Source organism: Ptychodera flava, chromosome 14 (assembly GCF_041260155.1).
Source record: "Ptychodera flava strain L36383 chromosome 14, AS_Pfla_20210202, whole genome shotgun sequence".
Classification (NCBI taxonomy): domain Eukaryota; kingdom Metazoa; phylum Hemichordata; class Enteropneusta; family Ptychoderidae; genus Ptychodera; species Ptychodera flava.
In genome coordinates, this window is record NC_091941.1 from 17,130,381 (window position 1) to 17,153,315 (window position 22,935).

Genomic DNA, 22,935 nt, shown 5'->3' on the forward strand with positions numbered 1-22,935 from the left:
AATAATTCAAATTCGCTTACCTTAGTGTCCGTTGATTGCTCTTCATTTCTAATTCCGATGGTTTCTAAGTCCCAGAGAGTCTGAAGTTTCGTTTCTTCTTCCATAGAGTGCGTAGCGATATGTAGAATAGTCGCGTTAGCAGCGTTGAGATTGTTTCTCGTGTTTGTAGGTCCAGATAGCAGGTATCCGAATTTTGACTTCACAGCGTAAGGTCCGGGCCTTCGATGACTTCATTTTCGATGAAGTCCCACGAGCGATCAGCGCCGATGAGTACGGAGATTTCGAAGGAGGACGCGTCCGAGGGAGGATGGGCTAACGGTAGCCCCCGTAGATGAGGAAGGTCGACAAGCGGTTTCTTGATGAAGTTCTTCATGGCGGAGATCTTCGGTGCGATCAACGCGCTCATTTCCATTGGTCCGTCGCGAGTATGAAGCTTGAACGTAGCCGTTTCGTAGCGTTTACTTTGAGAGAGATCGCCCAATGTTGCGATACTGGTGTTGAGATAACCGTCCGGTTTAATGTTCAGTTTCCGAATTGAGTCTCTAGCGATAAATGAACGGTTAGAACCTTCGTCGATGAGTACAACAGCGTTGACGGTTTTCCGTCCCGATGAGATAGGAACAACAGCGGTTTTCAGAAGAGCGGTTTCTTCTTTGTCCGAGGTAGCGAAGTGTACTTGAGTAGTTGCCGCGGCGGGCTGAGCGTGCGAAGCGTTCGCGGTACCGGGTTGAGGTGAAGCATCAGCGTTACGTTGAGTAGGGGTAGGATCGCGCGAAGTTTCCGAAGTCGTAGAGGTGGATCCCTGGTCCGATTTACAGAGTGAAGTGTGATGCTTTCTATCACATTTGCGGCATTTTCCTTTGGACTTACAGTCGCCGACTTTGTGTTTCCCGAGGCAATTGAAACACAGCCGGTTTTGTTTGACAATATCGTGTCGTTTCGAAGAATCGGTGACCACAGTGCAATCGTTCGGATAGTGTGGTCCTCGGCAAAAGGCGCAACTCTTTTCCTTCCGTTGAGTAGGGCGACGCGCGGCTGAGTTAGACGCGGTACTTGAGTAAAAGGCGGCGGTACTAGGCATTGAAGACTGAATTGATTCGTCCAATTCAGCGGCACGATTGTTGGATGGCATTATCCCTCTTGCGTTTGAGAGCCTCGCGAAATTGTTTGAACGTGTGAAATAGTTCATCCTCTAATGGACGTTGAAGCAGCGTCAGTAGATTGGGCGGAAGTTTTTCCAACACTATGATTAAGATTACCCATTCGAATCTTTCTTGTGGAACTTCTAACTGTTCAAGATGGCGAACGTACGTTTCTAACTTATTGTGAAATGCGGTCAAACTTTCGACAGTGTAAGCGGGGTTTTCCAATTTGTAAAAAGCTTTGACGTAAGCTCTGCGTATTTCTTCTTGTCTGCCATATTTATCGCGTAAGAGTTCTATCGCGTCACCGTAACTTTTCTTGTTTGATCTCAGTCCGTCTACTACCCCGGCGGGAGGACCGACGAGGTTTGCTCTCAAATACCGAAGTCGCTCGGTGTCATTTAGCGAGGCGTCTTCATGTATGAGAGACATGAAGTTATCGATAAAGCTTGGCCATTTCATGATTTCACCGTCGAATTTTTCAAGAGTCAGTTTCGGCAGATGATTTCCTTTGTGTCTAAAAACGGGCGCAGAACTTGGCGCCGGCGACGAAGTCGACGAAACATTCGAACTAGTCGGCTCGTCAGTATGTTTCTCCAATAAATTGTCTATAAAGCTTCAACTTACTGGTGATGAGATCTTCGTATTCGTCTGCTGCTTGAAACTCTTCTTGTAACTTTTCGTTGTTGTTTTTGATGTGTGAAGAAATTTCGTCGTCCAATTTCTTGATGATCTCTAGCTTGTTCGAGACGTTGTTGGTGACTTTGGAAAGTGCTTCAATTTCTTCTTTCGTGGGGTTTTCCTTGGAAGTTATGTCGTCCGCTTGCTTCAGAAGTGTTGTTATCCGATCGCGTCTTCCATTTCTTTGGTATTCCAGTTCTTTAGTTTCCTTGGATCCGGAGGACCCGAAGGAGTTTCCGTTTCTTGGCATCGTTGAAAGTATGCTTCAGGCTGTAGAAGGTAGTCTCGCAATCCTGGTCTCGGCACCAGAAATTATGTGTGGAATATGACCAGGTCTGAGTAAGCAGTCGGGAGACGAAGTCGTCTAATACTATAAATGACTACTTTATTCTATACTAATATAATAGACAGTGGCTAATACAGTGAAGCATAACACTTGGGTGAGAGACCGTATGTAGAGTCCAGTGACGTGAAGTGTCTCTGTTGAGGGTGGAAAAGTCTCTGATTAGGGAAGGCGAGGTTCCCGTAGATAAAGCACTTTTGGCGGGAAAAGTGTCTATGAGTCACGAGAAAGGCACATGATCGATTAGACATATTGTCTTAGCAGATGGAATCTCTGGTTGGTAAAATAAACAGTGATAGGAAGCGGTGCCTCAAAGCTTAGTCTAGAAGGAATGCTATCAGAGTATCTACAGGAAGGCACTGTACTAATAGTGACGTAGTACAAGAATATATTTCCTAACACTGATAACACCTTCAAGACGCGCTACACTAATCACATGAAGTCGTTCCGCAACGAGAGATACAAAAACGACACCGAGTTATCAAATATGTATGGAACTTGAGAAATAAGGGACAAGACTTTGACATTTCATGGTCAATCATTGATAAAGCATTGAGCTACTCTAACATGAACAAGCGATGTAATCTTTGTATATCAGAAAAGCTTCACATTATCAATGCTGACAAATCTACACTGTTAAACAAACGCTCTGAGTTGGTTTCAAAATGTCGCCACCAAAACAAATATTATTTATCGAATTTTAACATTACCTACAAATAGAATGGTTCGTCCCAATCATATATGTAAGAGTGTCGAGCTAGTAATCCTTTCACTCTATCTGAGGATTGCAAGATGCATGAAACTTAAGTAATAGATTTCATTACTTTGTACTTGAAGTAATTTGTTTATTTATTTAATAACGCTCTGCTTTTTGCATTGAGCACTGTAATTTCCCTCGAGGACATCTGTATACTTCGATATATATATATATATATATATATATATATATATATATATATATATATATATTATATATATATATATATATATATATATATATATATATATATATATATAAAGTTATTAATCAGAATGGGGTGATGTTTTCCTATTAATAATTTGTTTCGAATGAAACTGCGTCAAACGTATAATGGATAAATAATTTTCATTGAACGCATAAACAGAATAATAGGGAACGCCGTAAAACCACTTGCATGCAATATTACTAACTCCTCATCATCAAAAAATACCGCCATAGGTCTAAAGTGACTTCAGTCACTCCCTACAATCATTTAATCAACGATATCGAAGGACAAGCTTGTAAGTCGAACATATAATGATGATTTTATGAAAAACAGATTACATGTTGATATTGGCTCTTAAAAAAATATTTTGCAACTGTCACGTGCTTACCTATCGAACTATCCCAACAGTACACTCATGGTGAGAACCCGTGCCATGTTGAGCCTGCGCGTAATATTTTCCTCCCCACGGAAAATAATCTGCATGTACTGTATGTTGGATTTCAGTAGACCCGATGAAAAACGGCTGCCGTAAAATGTTCCTGCTCCGTCCATAATCAGCGTTCCACTGTCATGTTTGTCCGATTCTAAACGAATTGGGTAGCCTTCAACAAAATTAAACTGATCGTTATTGTTACGGACAACGCGGCCCAGCTCTACACCAGATTGAATTTTCGAGATTGGATCACCAAAGGAGCTACTAGATAACCAATTTAAGCTGCTCCATAATGACATCCCTTCGAGCCGGCCACACACTTCATCACGAGTAAAAATCATGTTTGCGATTGGCGGTTCCAATTTCATCTTCTTCCATATGTGGAGTCCTGTTGACCTACTTTTCATTCCCTGATCTGAGCATGAGCGGCGTTACTTTCTTTCGTTGAATTTATCAGTCTGCGATTCATTTGTCCTCAGAGACAATCCCGATAGACATTCATATTAAGCATGATTATGATCAAGGTCTTTTTAATAGTAGAGGTATACATACCAACGCTACGGATTTACCTTTACTTGAAGACACAGCCGTTAGATGTAAATAATAATTCTCGAGAATAGCTAAAGTTTTTTGTTTGTTATGATTGTTTGTTTGTTTGTTTCTTTTTTGTTAAGCATTTTGTACACAGTCGGAGTTCTCTATACCGGTGTACATTACATATGGCAATTGTTAAAACGAGCATTAAAATCAGTGCTGCTTTGAGTATGAAATGGTAGGAACTATTTTTCTAAACCAGATTTACAAAACAACTGAGCAAATCTCATGCTTTTCGTATACTCGACCGGGCAATTTTAACTGCACAGTTGCATACAACTGTTTGCTGTCAATTCGTTTGTTAACTGAAAAAATTGCAACAGGCAAGTGATAGATCGAGAAACGATTCCAAGAAATGTTACCTTTTTCCCTCCGTCACGCATTGACGTGCATCAAATGCTTGATATTTGGTGAAACAACACATGTCAAACACAATTCATCCTTTATTTCCCAATGACTTGTAAATTACTCTCGATAACAATAGAGTTGCACTGAAGCTGGGTAGTAAAAACGTTGATGAATGTCAAAACGACGTCGCCGACCGCGTCTTTCCCTCACTGTCTTGCAAAGCATCGTCGGAAGGATATTGCATGGGTATAATCTCGGGCAGCAAATAGGCATAGGATCAGGTTAGGCAGGAAATTAGGTTTACCACGGTGGCATTAATCAGTCGGAAAATACTCAACATCAAGGGAGAAAAGAGCCCGTCATTGCCAAATGATATATGCCCTTTTAAAGAAGTATCAAAATTCACTTGTTCGCAAATATTGAGCTCGGATTCATATTTCTAGTACCTACAACGATATGTCGTGTTCGATAAACAAGACTCGGTTGTACACCTGCACCTGCTACCCATTTGAGAGATTGAGCGACTTCTAGCGAGTGCTACTCCTTCGACACTCAGGTAACACGTCGGTACTTCATCGACTTTGGAGCAATGTGTTGGGAGAGAGCACATCTATGTGAGTTAAAGAGACCGTCGCTGATTGGTAGAAAAGGAGAGGCGACGACAACGCAGCTGGGAGCAGTATCATTTTTAAGTTCACTAGGAAGGAAGAACATTCACGCATTCAACGTTGCTTTTAATGAAGGGATTATCTCGTGGATAATCTCCAAGGGCAACCCGTCTCCAAAGTAACGCAAATCCGCGAGGAGAGGACCTCCAAGCCTCATCAGCCTAAGAGCACGGCGATTGCACAAAACATAATCGTACAGCCGACGCGATACCGAGCGTCCCTTACCGTCTCCGACCGGTGGAAATCGACGCCTAAACGGGCCAAACTTTTTCGCCGGTGTACATGCCAACGTAGTCCACGCTTCAAAGATGGGCTGCGGAAGTTCCAACGTACAAAGTCAAGTGTTGGAAGAGAAACCCGAGCTAACCAACCAGCAAAAGGAAACGCTGATACAGACTTGGAAAAATTTACACGCTGACCTTGAAAGGATAGGCATGTTAATGTTTATGGGGTAAGTGATCCATTGACGCCCTTCTAGGTATTCTACAGGGTTTGTCCTACGCTGTCCGGATGAAAAACGAAAAGGGTCAAATTGCTCACAATTTTATTTGTCAGAGTAAGTCAATACTACTTGTCATGTTAAACTCTCAGATTCGGTTATCTTTGCTTTACATTTCAGTACATCAACCAGGGCAATGGACTCCAAAAAAACGACAATATTAAGGGGATAGCAATGTGCAAACCTATTTCCTCAACTTCTGAATCCTGGGTCGTTTGTTGCGATTGAATATGCCATCTTACATTTTATTACATACAGTATAAAGTAGATCTCTCGTGGTGTGAAATTGTTCCACACCAGAACGCCGGATTCCGCTTCGCATTTTCATCTTACATGGCGCGTTCTGCTACCACTGAGATTTTCTCTGTAATACTCTTAGGTCTTAATCAGACAACGATGTCAGCATAATACTCGACTCGATGATGAGGCTCTTGAAGAGTTGTTTTCTACACTAGAATGAAATTGAACATTTTCGCTCATTTCTGTATCAAATCTATCGCCTTGCTAGAGTCTGCACCAGAGAAAGATAACCAACAAAATGAAATTCAAAATAGCCGCTGAAATTATCGTTCTTTTCAATGGCTATCAATTTTTTGGATTGTCGAGATGATAAAGACCATTCCCCTTGTTTCAAAATTGAAGTTTCATGAGAGTTTTCGACAACAAAATGAGCAGTAAGTCACTGGGGGCGGCAATTTTCTTAAACATATACACCCCGGGCCTGAGACTTGTGTGATGCTCATAGCCAGATAATGAACGCGGCGGTGTATCTCAGATATTGCTCTCTATAAAAGCGGAGCCTACTGATTGATTCTCGACGATACCAATTCCAGGCTATTCGAACACAATCCGGAAATCAAGGAGTTTTTCTTCGGGAGCAGCAACATGAAGACCGAAGAGCTGAGATACAACGAGAAACTACAGGAGCACGGCATCAGGGTGATGGGCTTGGTGGAGAAGATCGTCGCTTGCATGGATGCCGGAGAGGAGAAGATGGACCAGATGATACTAGATCTCGGCAAGAGGCACGTGGGATATGATGTCCACGTGCCTTTCATCGATGTAAGTTTTAACTAGTGATACAAATTTACATCTATTCTGACATTGAAGTGTGGAATTCATGCCGGTAAAATTTGTGAAAACCAGATTTGCACTCAAGTTTTCAATAGCCTGGCAACGACAAGATTCTGCCATCAGAAAAGCGGTGAAAAGGCAAACCTTATAAAATCTACAAATTTCCACATGCAAAAATATAAATCCACGCGTTAAAAGAAAGAGTATTTGCAAACAAAATCGTGAAGCATAGCTATCATTTTAGACTAGACCAGCTTGTGGTCTCTTGAACAGGACGAATATGGACTATTTTCGTCGTCTGATTCAATGGTGAACACATGCACTCAATATGTAACGAGGGCCCGATTTATTTTCTTGTATAACGTTTTCCCTGCTCCCGTGAGTTAAGCCTATTTTAAAACGTCAGCTCAATTTAATGTGCCTTTAAAGTGTGCGTCTTCGTTGAAATCTCATCTTGCCCGCTTCCGTATCGATTAAAAGAGCTGGAGGAAAACTAAGAGCGTCTGACGATAAAACTTCAGTAATTTCTCGCTACAATAGTATTTCGGACGACAGTGCCCCAATAATGAATAATTTTGGTCCGGTTATGTTTGCACCGTGTGTAATCAAGTTATACGTGTTTACGCCGACGGGCGATCAAGCTCTGAAATTCTTGAACGAGATTGCTCGTCAGGTGGTCCTTCCGGACTCTTATTGCATGATTCGTCAATAAATATGAATTATTATTACCTCTTCACTTTCCAGCTTTATTTGTGTGGATGCATGTCAATCTTACCTAGCTTGTAGGTAATTTGTTTCTTACATATTTTAATGAAAAACATATTTTCTGGATTCGAAAACAGTCTGTCAAAATCAAATACTAATAGCGACAACCGAGAGTCTGGATTAAGCACGCTGTCATATTCATCAAACTTGTAAGATTAAAAACCCGGATCTTCTCATTTAATCCTTGAAAATGACACAAGGGAAAGCGATTGGGTACCTATTGTCAGACATTATGGATTGCCATAGACATGCGGACTCTCGGCGAAGCTAATCCTTGAGAGACATTTCTTTTCGATGACGCAGTCGTGCGTAATCTACGATCACGCATGTGAAATGCGCTTTATTTGTGTACGCCTGCATGTAAATATCACGCCTTCGGTTAAACAAAGTAGGACATATAGGAATAATTGCAGTTCTTGCAATTCTTGAAGTAATTACATCTGTACCTTAAGTTTCCTGTATCTTGCAATCATCAATGATTACCACTACATCACGTTGTCGGTATTTTTCTCCAGCTATTCGGGAAACAGTTTGTCTATGCGATCAAGCCATATATATATATATATATATATATATATATATATATATATATATATATATATATATATATATATATATATATATATATATATATAATAATATATATATATATACAATTATATATATATGTAGGTGTGTGTGTATTTATGTATGTATATATCTATGTATGTATATATTATATATATATATATATATATATATATATATATATATATATATATATATATATATATATATATATATATATATATATATATATTCTATGAATGATTACCACTACATCACGTTGTCGGTATTTTTCTCCAGCTATTCGGGAAACAGTTTGTCTATGCGATCAAGCCAGCCCTGCATACGCACTGGACGCCAAACGTAGAAGAGGCATGGACGCAGTTGTTTAAGTACATAGGTTACCTTATGAGGACGGGATACAGGATGAAACTGAAGCAGGTGGTTCAAGCAAAGACGACGTGAATGCACCAACAAACAGACGGACGCGAATATCAGGGCGGCGTCCAATTACAACTGGCCGATGAACAGCGTGGTACCTTCAGTAACCTGACGGTACTTAAGAATATTTACTGGCGGCTTTGATTTCGAGAATAATTTCACATTTGTTTTGTCTGTCGATAATACAGTTTTTCCCTGCCTTCGTCCTAAAAGTTAATCAATAAATGATTTTGCTGTTCTTAGTTAATTTGACCAACATTCTAGTTATATCATATATACTAGAGCAGAGACTTTTAAGAAAAACATGGAAAACTGCGCATTGAATTTCCTGTTCTGTTTTCTTTATCCACTCGCGGACGATCAAAACCAGCCTGTCAGTCAATATTTAAATGCACGACACCAGGCACACTCAATTTTACATGAAAATGACCTAAAATACAAAACAAAAACATCATGAGAGAATGCGCTTTCCAGAGCATAGGAACATTAAAATAGCAAGTAAAAACGTAATGCAATAACATTACATTTTAAAATATTGTGACAGCATATGCGTTTGGCTTTTCTGGTATGATCATATCAGCACTGACAATAAGTAATAAATATACAACTTGAAAAATACTTTTCAGCAACTAATATTTACTTAACTGTATCAAAATTTCTCTGATCGACCTAGATTCACCTTCTGCAATGACAAAAAGCAATTATGCTTCAAGTCGTTGGACGTTTGTTTTTGCACGAACGGTTGTTTCTGTCCATGTTTTCGGGGTACAGAATTCTAAAGCCCTATTAGTCTCTCTGCACTGTCAAAATGACCTTAAATAGCGTCGCGCGAGGATCGTCACGTATTTAATACCCTCTACAATGAATGCAGTTTGGTGCCCTTGAAGCAGCCACGAACTCACATTCTAATCGGATTCCTTATCGTCAATGATCGATTATCGGGGGCATCGTAGCAGGAAAATTGTGAAATTATGCTTCTCATTCCGCGATATTCATCTGGAAAGTCACCAGCTGCGAAGAGACTATATATTTACTGGAAGCGTACTGCACAATTAGATCATTAAGATCGTGTTTGTAAAATGACCATCTGTTGTCGATTTCGTGTTACTGTTCAAGCAACTTTGCTGTCACCGATTGCATAAAAAAAGATATGTTATTCCTTTTTACTTCAAGTTATTTGATCAAGCACACAATAAACGTAATCCATACGTATCTGCTGAAACATAATTATTTTAATGCATCTGTTTCGGTACACTGATTCTTGTCTTTCATTTCCAGCCAAACTTACCGGTTTACTGAAAGTTTTGTGTGTCCATTTTTAAACCATCATTAATGGTTTGACGACAATAATTAGAAAGAAACAGCAGACGGAATTAGATTAGTTTCAGAAATCAACATTCCGCACTATTAGGTCTTCTACACAACTCATCGTCTAAGTTGGATTTGTCTAAAATTGAGTGTATTTTAGACTGACAAAGACTTATTTACCTTTAACGGGAAACTGTGTTGACTGAGAGAATGTACATGGATTAACGCACAATTGTTTATCATATTCTGTACATATCTGTGAAATTTGGCATCAGAGCTATTTTTGATCTTTAGGTAAAGAACAGACACGAGCACTTAAACGCATGCGTACAGTACCGAATGTTTTCACGAGCAGAACTAATTAAATTTGCTTTTTAAATTCACGGGCCGGCTTTAACAAAGTTTGTCGTTTTGAACTACACTGTAATATGACAGGAATGAAACTATGAAAATATACGTGGAAATAGCAACTCATATAAAAAATTAACATCTGTTTTGAAATTTAAAGTATTCCTACTTTTCGAAAAAGTATAGAGAACTGATGTAAATATGTGAAAACTATGATAAATGTACAATGTGTGTAAAATAAGTGTGACAAGACAGCAGTATGTATATATCTAACTATTGTCAATTATCTGAAATTGAATTGTGCCACTTTTTTCTTCTTGAATTTCAATGTTTACACAATAAACTTACAAATGGGAAAAATCGAGCATGAGTGGTTATAGGCTTCTTATTTCATATGCACACCTATCAGATGTCAGTTGTCATCATGATTGAAATATGTGTTAAGAAAGCATTTTCTTCATGGATTGCCACAGTGTGTAGCGGCTTTTGTTTGAACTTTCACCCAGACTGACAGCTAAAGAATCTGGAGCAGAACCAAGAAAGGATGGCCTAGAAGTGGTAAAATAGCGACCTCCTCGTCACGATGGCATCGGATCAATTACTATGAAACAGACAGACCAACGCCGCGGGCTCATGAAAGATTACGTGTACTTTGGCTCTAGCTTGCCCGGGTTATTTGCTCCGACCAGACATCGTCGACATCCATGAATTTTAAGCGAAATTACAAAAAATACATTTTGATCCAGGCTGAACCGCTCGAAAGGATGGGAACCTTCCTCGTAAAAAAAACTGTTTTCGCATTGTGTTGTTGTGTCGTGATAGAAGAAATCTCAAAGCCCTCAGGCGGCGGATCGACGGTGCTGTATGTCAGGTAAGTCCACAATGCAACGTCGATATCGACATCATCATCGTCAATCAGTAAAATGCTTGCAAGCTGCGATAGATTGTCAATTTCTCTAAAATTGGAACACGTGGGATTTACAGTTTTTTCTCCACGACGCAATAAGGTATATCATTTATTAGATACCACAGCAAATACTCGGGATCCGTATATAAAGAACAACATATTAACCAAAACGTTGTACCCAACTTTCATGATATCTGTTCACAGGAGCACATACATATTCTTGTTCTTTTCCCTGAAGTATGTCGAAATACGTGACATGGGCCGTGGATACATGATGCCTTGTGTACTCTAAGCAACGCCAGTTTTGATCAATGAACTCTAGTTTGGACAAAAAGTCAGTCGTCACCGATGACATAAAGCATTCTACACGCACAGTCAGTGTTGGCAGGTCAAAACCCGTGTATTTCAAAAAGGATTTGCAGAATAAGACAAGAAGGTGTATTTTACTGACAGAATTTTACATATTAAATTCGTCAAAGGCTATTGCTAATGGAGCTTGTGCAGAATAATGGAAGACTGGATGCAAAGTCGTTCTCCAGTCAGCAAATCCTGTCAGCTGTCACTCTTACTTACATGTTAACGTCATTTTAGTGTTAGCACCAGAAGCGAATGGTATCTCTGTACCATTTAAATATCTCTAACAGTCAGAGCTGTGCCCATCCAACGTGTGGATTGGCCTAGCAAGCAGCCATATTCATTGATTTTGTTACGTTAACTTCTCGCCCACGGTTACCTGTGAGTTCTTAATAAGACAAAATACATTGACAGTTACTATTCGCCATACATCATAAATAAAACTAGATTATGTTGAACTTACACTAAGTTGGTTTCTTGTTTAGACTCTGTTCCAAGACACAGTAATCTTGTTTAAGTTTTGCCCTTCGGTTTCATATCCGTTGGTGATGTGCTGAAATGTTTAACAAGCATCTCCCAATCGCATCTGAGCCCCGTCTATTGATTAGATATGATCCTCGTTTACTATGTCAGAGACCTTTATCTATAAGTTGTCAAATGGATTTCTATAACGCTGTCCTTGCCATTTTGCTTCTCGGAAATAGGAATATGTTCCCCTTTTAGTTACAGAGCATTATAAAAAATGTGGCCGATTTAGGGGGTTATTAGGGCATCGCTAGGACAAAACGTCCATTACGAAGGGTACTAAAACGTCCAGGATCCAGTGGTCCGTTTACTTTAGTCGCGGGAGAACCTCTAGCGCTGTTGACTTGCAATTGGAAACGAACACGCATACAGCGTTTAGACTGATGGCGTCATATACGAAAACCCAGTCAATCTCAATCAAAACTTTAGCTTCGACATTTTCTAATATTCCTAGAGATAAGATTGCTTACTACAGTCCTTGCTGACTTATTCACGCACTCTGTGTTTTCCCTCCGCATTACAAGAACCAAATCCGGCTTGTATATAATCGTCAGAAAGAAAGCACCGCTGATTGTTAAGAATTTGCTGATTCTACTAAGCTTACTGACTTGTATTTTCAGACAATACTTACCATCTTAAGACGTTAACCCAAGATGAACAGGCATAATTAGCCTATGGCTGGGTAGCGTAAATTTTATCATGCTTTGCGGTGCACTCTGTGTGTTATCCCTTTGCTTGATTTCCACAGTTTGGCACGCTACATTTTTGTCTATTCAGAGTTAAATTCAATTTCAAAAAATTGTATATAGATTTCAGAATAGGAGCGTCTAAATAATACGTGCCTTTCCGAAGTTCAGTGGCGCTATGGCCTTGCAAATTTATGAAATGTGAATATTTCGTTGACTGCCTTTTTTACAGAGGTCATTAGCCTGAGTTAAATGTGTGTAAGTTTGCAAAACTTTTAACTATCTTACTTAATTTCCGATTCGTTTTATAACACATCACTAGAAATAGAAGGCTTCACTCTGATAGATGAAACAAGTACTGAGTGGCTTTGGTTGTCCGTATGGGTGTTCCTATGAATAAATGAGAGTAAAATTAATTTCGAATCATGAAAACCGGTATAATGAGTTTGTAAATTTGAAAATTTAGATCTACTTTTGAAAAGTCATTTTAATTGACGTTGTAAGATAGGCACCGAATGTCCCGGAACTGTAATAAAGTTATCTTGAATCTTCATAATTTCATACTTCATAGTATTTTGCATCCATCACGGAAAGACTTCATGAAAAAAATGTTTCCTGTTTTCTGTTAAATCAGGACACGTCGCAATGGAAGGGGTTAAGATGCGACATCTTTCACTGACAGACCGCTTTTGCGCATGGAAGATAAAGAGATGAAGCGTAATACAAACGGCATCGGCAGTCGCCTCCCGCTTCGACTCGAACAAAAGACTGAAAGCGTGTGTCAGCTGTCTGGAATGTGAAGTCCTCTCAATAGCGCCCCATCTGTCATCGGTTCACATGGCAACAAACTCTTTGAAAAGGCATACTTTTCGGGCGATCAAATTAAGTCAAAGCGTCTAAAGGACGGCTCATCAAAACTGATGGGAAAGTAGATTGGATCAGGACAATGGCTCCTCAAGATCACCATTTTTCGGCGGTAATTGTATTCATCCGCCTTTGCCTCTAGAATGTCTATGCTCATCTCAGCTTGGTACGTCATTATATATTTCACATATTTTTCTATGAATTCAAACTCGAACGGCTTCAAGCATCTGCAATTACATTGGATCAGGAATATAGATCAAATTGGTGACGTTATCGAAAAAAGCAGATTTTCATATGACCATGAATTTCCCAATTAACTCTATCCTTAGCGAAATGAATACTTCCTCGGATGTAACTTATTTCTGAGTGACGTTTTTCAGTTCAGGACTCGGATTTCTTCTTGTTGTCGCACAAAATTTATTCACTTTATCCTCACCATTCCTCATCATCCCCACTTCTGTTACCTTGGAGATAAAATAGATCCGTACGAAGGGTGTCGATTACCCTAGCTCTTCAAACAGAGAAAAAACAGATATATCAATAATATGATGTTAAGCTTTACCCAGTTGTGCAAAGCATTAATGCACAACTTTTTTTCAGTTATGCCTTCTACACTATATTTTCTCTCATATTATTCCACATTTGAAAAGGTTCTCCCATACATGTAAACAAACGTATAGTCACACATACATATATACATACATATAAGTGTGTTGTAAAGGAAATTTTTAGATAGATAAATTTGTATATAGGTAGGTAGACATTCATCTATTCATTCATTCATTTATTTATTTATTTATTCCATTGATTCATTGGAACAATATCAAGATTTTTCATCTGTGACACACAAATTTATTTTTGTGGTGTTCACAAAATAGCAATATTGACACGTCTAACTTGGATCTGCCTCTCAGACATATCAATACAAACCACATACCTACAGTGTAAATTGCTCTTATTCGTTTCCTGAAACTTTTCCAATAATGATAAAAAAAAATAGCCAGCATTTCTAAACTTTTACAATGTTTGAGCGATTATAGAGAGTCTGTTGTCTTTCTTACGCTGCGATACTTACGCTGATAACTTATCGAATTTGTTTGATCACGTGTCATTTACGGCTTGAAAACAATGTTTTGCCATGATCTAATAGACAAGCACAGAGGGGAAAATATCGCATTGGGAGGCCAACGTATAAGTTTTCATGACAGATGAAATAATTGATTACGCTGTATATCTATCAACCTCTAATGTCAAACGATGCATTGTTATGCCAACGCTTACAGAAACATATGCCTCTATCTACATAATGATATCCCATCGTAAAGTAATCTGATAAACGTGAGGTTCAGAATACAGTGAAATGAGATGAGTATTATTAGTTCTTTACAGCGATCGATTTCAATGGTGTATGCCTTCCTCTATTCATATCCATAGCTATATTCACAATTTAAAATGTAAAATATTCAAAAATTAATTAACATCTGAGGATACAGACTTGACTCGTCTTCCTATCTATGATATGATTACATTGTTTGTCACTTGCTAAGATATTCTTCCTGACTTTCCTCAACTTGCCTAAAAGAATCAATTATTCTGTCGGCCTCAGTCTGCATAAATGAAGTCTGGATCTCTTTATTGTTTGTGCATCTTTCATTTCCCTTAGTATGCAAATGTGTCACATCTTATAAGGTTTATAAAGTATTGACGACAGAAGACTTTGTACATAATCTTCACTGATACCACAGAACATCACGATGAAAAGCCACTTCATTATTACACGTGGTCGTTATAGATAATCACAATTCCAATGCATCGTAAAATGCTAGACTGGAAACGAGTGTTAAGTTTGTAACTCGTGACTGTGTATTCGTATTTTTATAGAATGAAACGTTCCAATAAGAGCAAAAGGTCACTTAATCTCACATTTATATATCTAGGCCTATATTGTCCAATTTTGAAGTTAATAGTACATCTCGTCTCTCGATGATTGCAGTGTTTTCATGTCAATATAAGAGGTTATACCACTCTCCGCCTCGTGCCCATTGTTCTGACCATACTGTCTAATTTCCATAACCGAATATTTTATTATTACCACCTGGCTTTCTTTTGTTTAAAAAGTGTCCGATTTACAAGTTCTTTTGTTTAAAAGTGTCCGATTTACAAGTAAATCGGACTCACAGTTCTTTTGTTTAAAAGTGTCCGATTTACCAGTAAATCGGACAGTTCTTTTATTAAAAACTGTCCGGCTTGTAAAATGGACACTTTTTAAACAAAAGAAAGTCACGTGGCGACGAGTAAAAAAAACAAATGCGAGACATTAACCAGAAGAAATGTATTTCACCATCAAGTACAGAGTAAAGACACTTTAAAAGAATCATCGGACTGAATTAATTTTGCACGACTGTACATTCCAAAATCAATTACAGGTCACCGTGAAATAACGGTATTGATTGCAAATATCACTTCTGTGTTAAGGTTATTGTTATCACGATCATTCGAAGCTGAAATTTAAGACTTCAAAGTCAGTTGTCAAACACTGAATGTGGAGATTTCAGTCGCCTTTGGTAAAGTTAAATCTAGCTACAGGCAAACACACACGCAGTACCACAGTCATTGTGGATCTATAAATAATTGTTTGTTTGTTTTTGTACTTGCAGTTTCTGTTGCGCCTTTCTCTGACGTGGCTGTGTAGCTTGGTCTTCCGATTGTGGCCGTTAGCACTGGCGTGACAGGGGGACTTTTCTTTTCCATCTTTGGCTTTGGTAGTTGAAGTGAACCGGATACAGCTTTCATTTGTATTTCATCCGCCATATCGAAATACGTAGAGCGACTCGACAATTGCGTGTATGCTGCTCAAAGTTTTCGACCCAAATGAGCAAAGCGTGATTTTAACGTCGATCTGCAAACACCTTTTCACTTCATTCAACCAACCAATCAATCAAACAAAATTCATACAATTCAAATCAAACCAGGTGCTCAAACACGTCATCGCACTACAATAGCAACACATGTCAACTTTGTTTTATCCAACCATGGATTATTTTTTTATACTTTCATTCAACAAGGTGTCAAAACGCGTCGATGTTTTCCTGCCAAAGTTTCAACTTGCACTGCACTAAAATTACAAATAAAAACTTTCGGCGTGCAAACAAAGCTCTAAAACTCGGCAAATTCGTGGTATAACACGGTAAGCGAACTCGTAGTCGGCGGTTTACGGAATTTAACGGTACAGTTTGCCATAAAACTCCTCGGCCCTGCGCGCCTCGGAGTTTTACTTGCAAACTGTACCGTTAAATTCCGTAAACCGCCTCCTACTCGTCCGCTTACCTTTAGTTATACCACTCTCCGCCTCGTGCCAATTGTTCTAACCATGCTTTCTAATTTCCCCAACCGAATTTTTATTATTACCACCTGGCTTTCATTTGTTTAAAAAGTGTCCGATTTACAAGTTCTTTTTTTAAAAGTGTCCGATTTACTAGTAAATCGGACAGTTCTTTTAAACAAAAGAACTTGTAAAATGGACACGAAAATCACGTGGCGACGAGTAAAAAAAAACAAATGCGAGACATTAACCAGAAGGAATTTATTTCACCATCAAGTACAGAGTAAAGACACTTTAAAAGAATCACCGGACTGAATTAATTTGCGTGACTGTACATCTCAAAATCAATTACAGGTCACCGTGAAATAACGTATTGATTGCAAATATCACTTCTGTGTTAGGGTTATTGTTATCATGATCATTCGAATCTGAAATTTAAGACTTCAAAGTCAAATGTCAAACACTGAATGTGGAGATTCAGTCGCCTTAGCTATAGGAAACACACGCGCAGTACCACAGTCGTTGTGGATCTAGACAATTTTTTTTGTACTTGCAGTTTCTGTTGCGCCTTTCTCTGACATGGCTGTGTAGCTTGGTCTTCCGATTGTGGCCGTTAGCACTGGCGTTACAGGGGAACTTTTCTTTTCCATCTTTGGCTTTGGTAGTTGAAGTGCACCGGATACAGCTTTCATTTGTACTTCATCCGCCATATCGAACTACGTAGAGCGACTCGGCAATTGCATGTATGCTGCTCAAAGTTTTCGACCCAATGAGCAAAACGTGACTCCGACGTCGATCTGCAAACACCTTTTCACTTCATTCAACCCAACCAACCAACCAACCAATCAATCAAGCAAATTCATACAATTCAAATCAAACCAGGTGCTCAAACACGTCATCGCACTACAATAGCAACACATGTCAACTTTGTTTTATCCAATCATGGGTTGTTTTTTTTTAATACTTTCGTTCAACAAGGTGTCAAAACGCGTCAATGTTTTCCTGCCAAAGTTTCAACGTACACTGCACTAAAATTACAAATAAAAACTTTCGGCGTGCAAACAAGGCTCTAAAACTCGACAAATTCGTGGTATAACACGGTAAGCGAACTCGTAGTCGGCGGTTTACGGAATTTAACGGTACAGTTTGCCATAAAACTCCTCGGCCCTGCGGGCCTCGGAGTTTTACTGGCAAACTGTACCGTTAAATTCCGTAAACCGCCTCCTACTCGTCCGCTTACCTATAGTTAAACAGTTTAAATTCACTCGGATGGCAATAAATACAGCAATGATGTAAAATACGTCATGCAAGTGCAAGCAATATATCAGTATGGGTTCTCTATGATGAAGATATGATATCAGCAGGATTAGTTTATAACAATTAATATACAGCAAAGAAATTACATCATCAAAATCTCCCAGGTGTTCATCAGTTATTTACCAGGCGACTGTTCGGGGATTTGAAAACAATACAGTCAACTAATCATTCTTAGTCTGATGTTATATATAATGTCTTTCGGTGTTGCAATATATATATATATATATATATATATATATATATATATATATATATATATATATATATATATATATATATATATATCGAAGTATACAGATGTCCTCGAGGGAAATTACAGTGCTCAATGCAAAAAGCAGAGCGTTATTAATAAATAAATAAACAGATTACTTCAAGTACTTGAAGTAATCTGTTTATATATATATATATATATATATATATATATATATATATATATATATATATATATATATATATATATATATATATATACAGTCAAGATTGATTACAGCTGGACAATCAGTGTAAGAAGATAAATTCAGAAACTAGGGACCACCAGCATACATCACAGTTATCTATTTTAACTCAAACAACACTGAACAAGAGATACTGGAACTACCAACGTGGATAAATGTGAGTAAAACTTTAAAAAGATTTCACAAGCCTTAGGGAACCCTTATTGTAACACATGAACTTCACTTACAATGTATAAGATGTCAAACTGATGAAAGCAAAGCTAAGCACTGTTCTGGTGTAATTTTAGTCACTGCATCAACACTCTACTCGACTCCCGCTGACTGCAATTAGTCTGGTTATAGACCCAAGAGAAAAAACGTTAGGGTTTATGGTGAGGTGTAATCTGATGAGAAAGCATCACTTTTAAGAGACCCTCTTGTTTGTATAAGATAAATAGATCATGCGTTCTGTGCATGTGTCCTTCGCATACAATATTTTTATACCAGACACGGAAAGGAGGAGGTAAAGTGAAATGCCCTATAACTGCTATAATCTGAATGACGGTAAGTTCTATCCGCATCTTGAACCAAACGACCGAACAATGTTGTCCGTAAACAGTCTAATCACCCGCAAACTATAACTAAACACATCTCTGACGCAATAACCAAACGTATCTCAACAATATTCTTCTAGTGGTAATGGTTAACCATGTGCGTGGTACCAAACGATCGCCACAAACACTTGTATCGATTCAAAATGAACTTTACTCTTATATCACTGAGCTATAATGGTCCGTTTCCTGTAAATCAAGCTGCTAAATGGATACATGCACTAAGCAAACACGATACATATTCGACACTGAGTCACATTTTTTTATCGAAGACGGGAATACTTCAAGCTGTTTTCGTTGACTTCTGGCATTGCACGTCAAACTGTACCCGTGTAATCCAGGTCAGCGGAGCTACCTATTTTGAAATCTCTAAACTTTTGTTGATGGAATCTTGTGAGCCATAACAACCAAGCTATGTCACGTTCTCTCTGTCCAGTACACATTTCCATAAATGAGTTTAGACCAGCAGCTTCCATCAAAGCCTTCTCTTTGGGTAAAGGTCAACTAGGTAATGGCTAAACGCATTGGACCCAACTACCATGCTTCTCCATGAATATGTGAAAATGGAGGGGCCAAAGGCGGCCTAAAATAAAAATAGTCATAGACGGTAAATGTTGATGCCTTAATATTCACTTCAAGTCTGCTTGCAATCTTATGTAAGTTTTCCTCCAATCTTTGACTAGATTTTTTTCAAACACAACTTCTTGGTATCTTTTCAAAAGCCCTCATTCTAGTATATCAGATGGTCAAACCCTATTGCAGCAATTATTTCTTGTGGTAATGATTAACCATGCGTGTGGCGGCAAACTATCACCACAAACACTTGTATCGAGGCAAATATGAACTTTAAACTCTTATCACTTGGGTTGCACAGATGTTTCCTGTAAATCAAACTACATCATGGCTACATGCACTTAGCAAACACATTACATATCAGACACTGAATAGCATTTTACCAAACACGGAATACTTCAAGCTTTTCTTGTTGAATTCTAGTCAGTACTTTATGTCGAACGTCCAGGTCAGCGGAGCTACGAATTTGGAAATCGTTAAACTTCAGTTGATAGAGTCTTGCAAGTGATAACAGCCAAGGTATGTTTGACTATACAGTCCGATGTTTTGTAATTTTGCACGTTTTCATAACTTTAACATTTACAAGCAGCTAATATCAATGTCTTCCTTTTAGGTAAAGGTCTAATATTATAATGGCGTGGCTCAATGCTTTGGACCCAACTACTATGCTTCTCCATTAAGATCACGTAATAGTTGTCAAGACTCGAAATAACTTTTCAACACTGACTAAGCTATAACGTGATTCATGCAGCTAACTTCAGTATGGGCACGTTTACCAGTTTTCTCACGTTTTCATCAAATGGCCGTTGGTACAAAATCAATTCGCGTAACTTCCTATTTGAATTTTAGAAAACAAATAACAATGCAGGATTTCTTTGTTTGGACCATTATCTCCGAATGATGAACACAAGTGAAATGAACAATAAAATACATTAGCTAAATCACACCTTTAATGTTATGCGTGTTCGACAAGGTCGGTCGGCACTAATATCCTAGCTTCATAGAAAACCTATATTGGCCAATTTTAGAGAGTTTGCTTTTAATAAGTCGTTTGTCAGTCATTGTCAGGAATTATAATGACTAAAACATGAAACACTCTTCATGTGAAAGAGCATTATAAAGTGTATTCAAATAGCTGGCAGCCGATACAGTGGCGAAGGATTTGACTACTGTACTAAATGTGTCATTGGTCAGCCGTAAAATTTACACAAATACATGGATGATTAATTGGCTTTCTGTTTGTCTCGATAACGATAAGTGTAACTGAATCTGCTGAGGAAGTATTACTGCTAGCTCGGCTACTCTTCTATGAGTCAATAACGTGACAGGTAATAGAATTGTGCTTACAAAGGTCTTGTTTTATCATCGTACTTTGAACCTTAGTGTAATTATTTATGATTATTTAAGTAAACACTTGGGCAATTAATATTAGTCTTTTAAAAGAAAAAAATGTGACTCGACGGAGGTGAGATCCTATTCTGGTCTAGTTGGATTACCTGTAGAGTCTCTCATTTCTACAAAATTACAGGAATTGCTAGTTGGCCATCATTTTGTCAAATACCACGTTTTCCTGCATTTTTAAAGGTTCCTAAGCATGACCACAGCTACCATATCTTAAAATGGAGACTGGATTGGCCCTCTTATTTTTTGAGGCAATGGCGACATTTATTGGATTTGTGTACACGTTTTAAATTCTTCAGGTGAATGATTCTTTGGTGCTCTTCATTGAGGAAAATAGTGAGACGATTTATACACTATAACCCCCTACTTTCACGTTCTGCAAGTGTTTTCGAAAATAGTGCCTTTTTGTCAGTGATCATGGCATTGTTTTTAATGGGTTGGACCAGAAAGGTATATTGGGCAAAATATAATTAAATCTCTCATTGAAACGTAATAACTTATACTACTGCCCCACAAAGTGTAGCTGGCATACCGTCCCTCCCTCCTCCCCTCCCACATAGATACATGTGGACACACGGCCATATATCAGGGTTAGTATTTGTACTAATTTGAAAAATACCTTAGCAAAACTTTTGTGGAGCCCAGTGTTTGGATATGGACTTAAACTAATAGTCTGCTGTTGATTTGATATCATGATTAATTTTTCTGGAGCCTACTACGTGTAGATGACTGTAGCAACAACCATGTCATTGAAATGATCAAATAGGGAGCGAACTTAAGGAATGGAACTTTTTTATCGTGATGACTATCGTTTCTATATTTGCCACCAGCAGAGACATGACATGTTCTGGCAAATTTAATACATATTGGTCGTCGCGATGGTGTAGTAGCAAAACAGGATCACATCTCCCGTGAAAATCTGAACTTCATAATCAGATGCGAATCCAGTAGATGGTCTGCTTATTTTATGAACTGTTTGTCTGTACCTGTGCGTTTTGCTGCATTATAAACTAATTTTTGTACGACCATTATAACACAACATGCCCACATCTCTTGATCAGTGTTACGGGTTCTGTCATTGTTTGTTTTATCCGCTTCTAACACAGGTCGTGCTCTTGTCGCATTTTGCCCTTTACGTAAACAGTACAACATGTCCCTTGCCAAACAATGCAGCTTTTGTACAGGAAAGGTAAAAACATTTAAGAGGTCATTCAAAGTTGCTTTAGGGAATCCTCATATAAATCATAATACTAAATAATTTTCATTCCAAAAGGACGCCATTTGGACCTCATCTGCCTCAATTATGTCGCCTTTCGATATCAGTGCACAGAAATAGCGACCCTCCTCTAAATGCTCCTAAATCAGAATTTTTGCCTGAAAAATTGGGGCAATAAAAGATACATATACCCCTAAATGCTTTGTCCAAAGTTCTGCTCTTTTTCAAATACTAGGCCACTGTGATTTCTTCGCTAGGTTACTTGGTGCCGTACATGGTGAATTAGAATCCCATCCATAAATTAATGAATTTTCTACCCCGGGTTGATTGCTCTGCTGGTGGACACTATTGTCTCTGAGGCTGTCTTTCTCCCAGTTGTGTAAACGATGCACACATTGCTTTGATATAGTTTGTGAACGATGCGTGATAGTAAGCGGGTATGAGAGTGCTTCGTGAACCCTACAGCGTGTGAGGGGGTTGCAGTCAGAAAATTGTAACAGGAGTTGTTCAACATTTGAACCACTCTTTGTTGAGGGCGGGGATTTAGCCGAGCACCTTTGACTGTGATGT

At 38.5% G+C, this 22,935-nt stretch overlaps 2 protein-coding genes across 2 annotated transcripts; one reads left to right on the forward strand and one right to left on the reverse strand.

Moving 5' to 3' along the window:
* Positions 1–199: 199 nt before the first annotated feature.
* LOC139150609 (uncharacterized) lies at positions 200–1,132 on the reverse strand. The gene has a single exon (XM_070723045.1). The coding sequence runs from the start codon at positions 1,130–1,132 to the stop codon at positions 200–202; it is 933 nt and encodes a 310-aa protein (XP_070579146.1).
* A 3,738-nt stretch (positions 1,133–4,870) lies between these two features.
* LOC139150671 (neuroglobin-1-like) lies at positions 4,871–10,520 on the forward strand. The gene is made up of 3 exons (XM_070723100.1): positions 4,871–5,625; positions 6,507–6,735; positions 8,359–10,520. The coding sequence occupies exons 1-3, from the start codon at positions 5,483–5,485 to the stop codon at positions 8,521–8,523; spliced, it is 537 nt and encodes a 178-aa protein (XP_070579201.1). The 5' UTR covers positions 4,871–5,482; the 3' UTR covers positions 8,524–10,520.
* Positions 10,521–22,935: the final 12,415 nt, after the last annotated feature.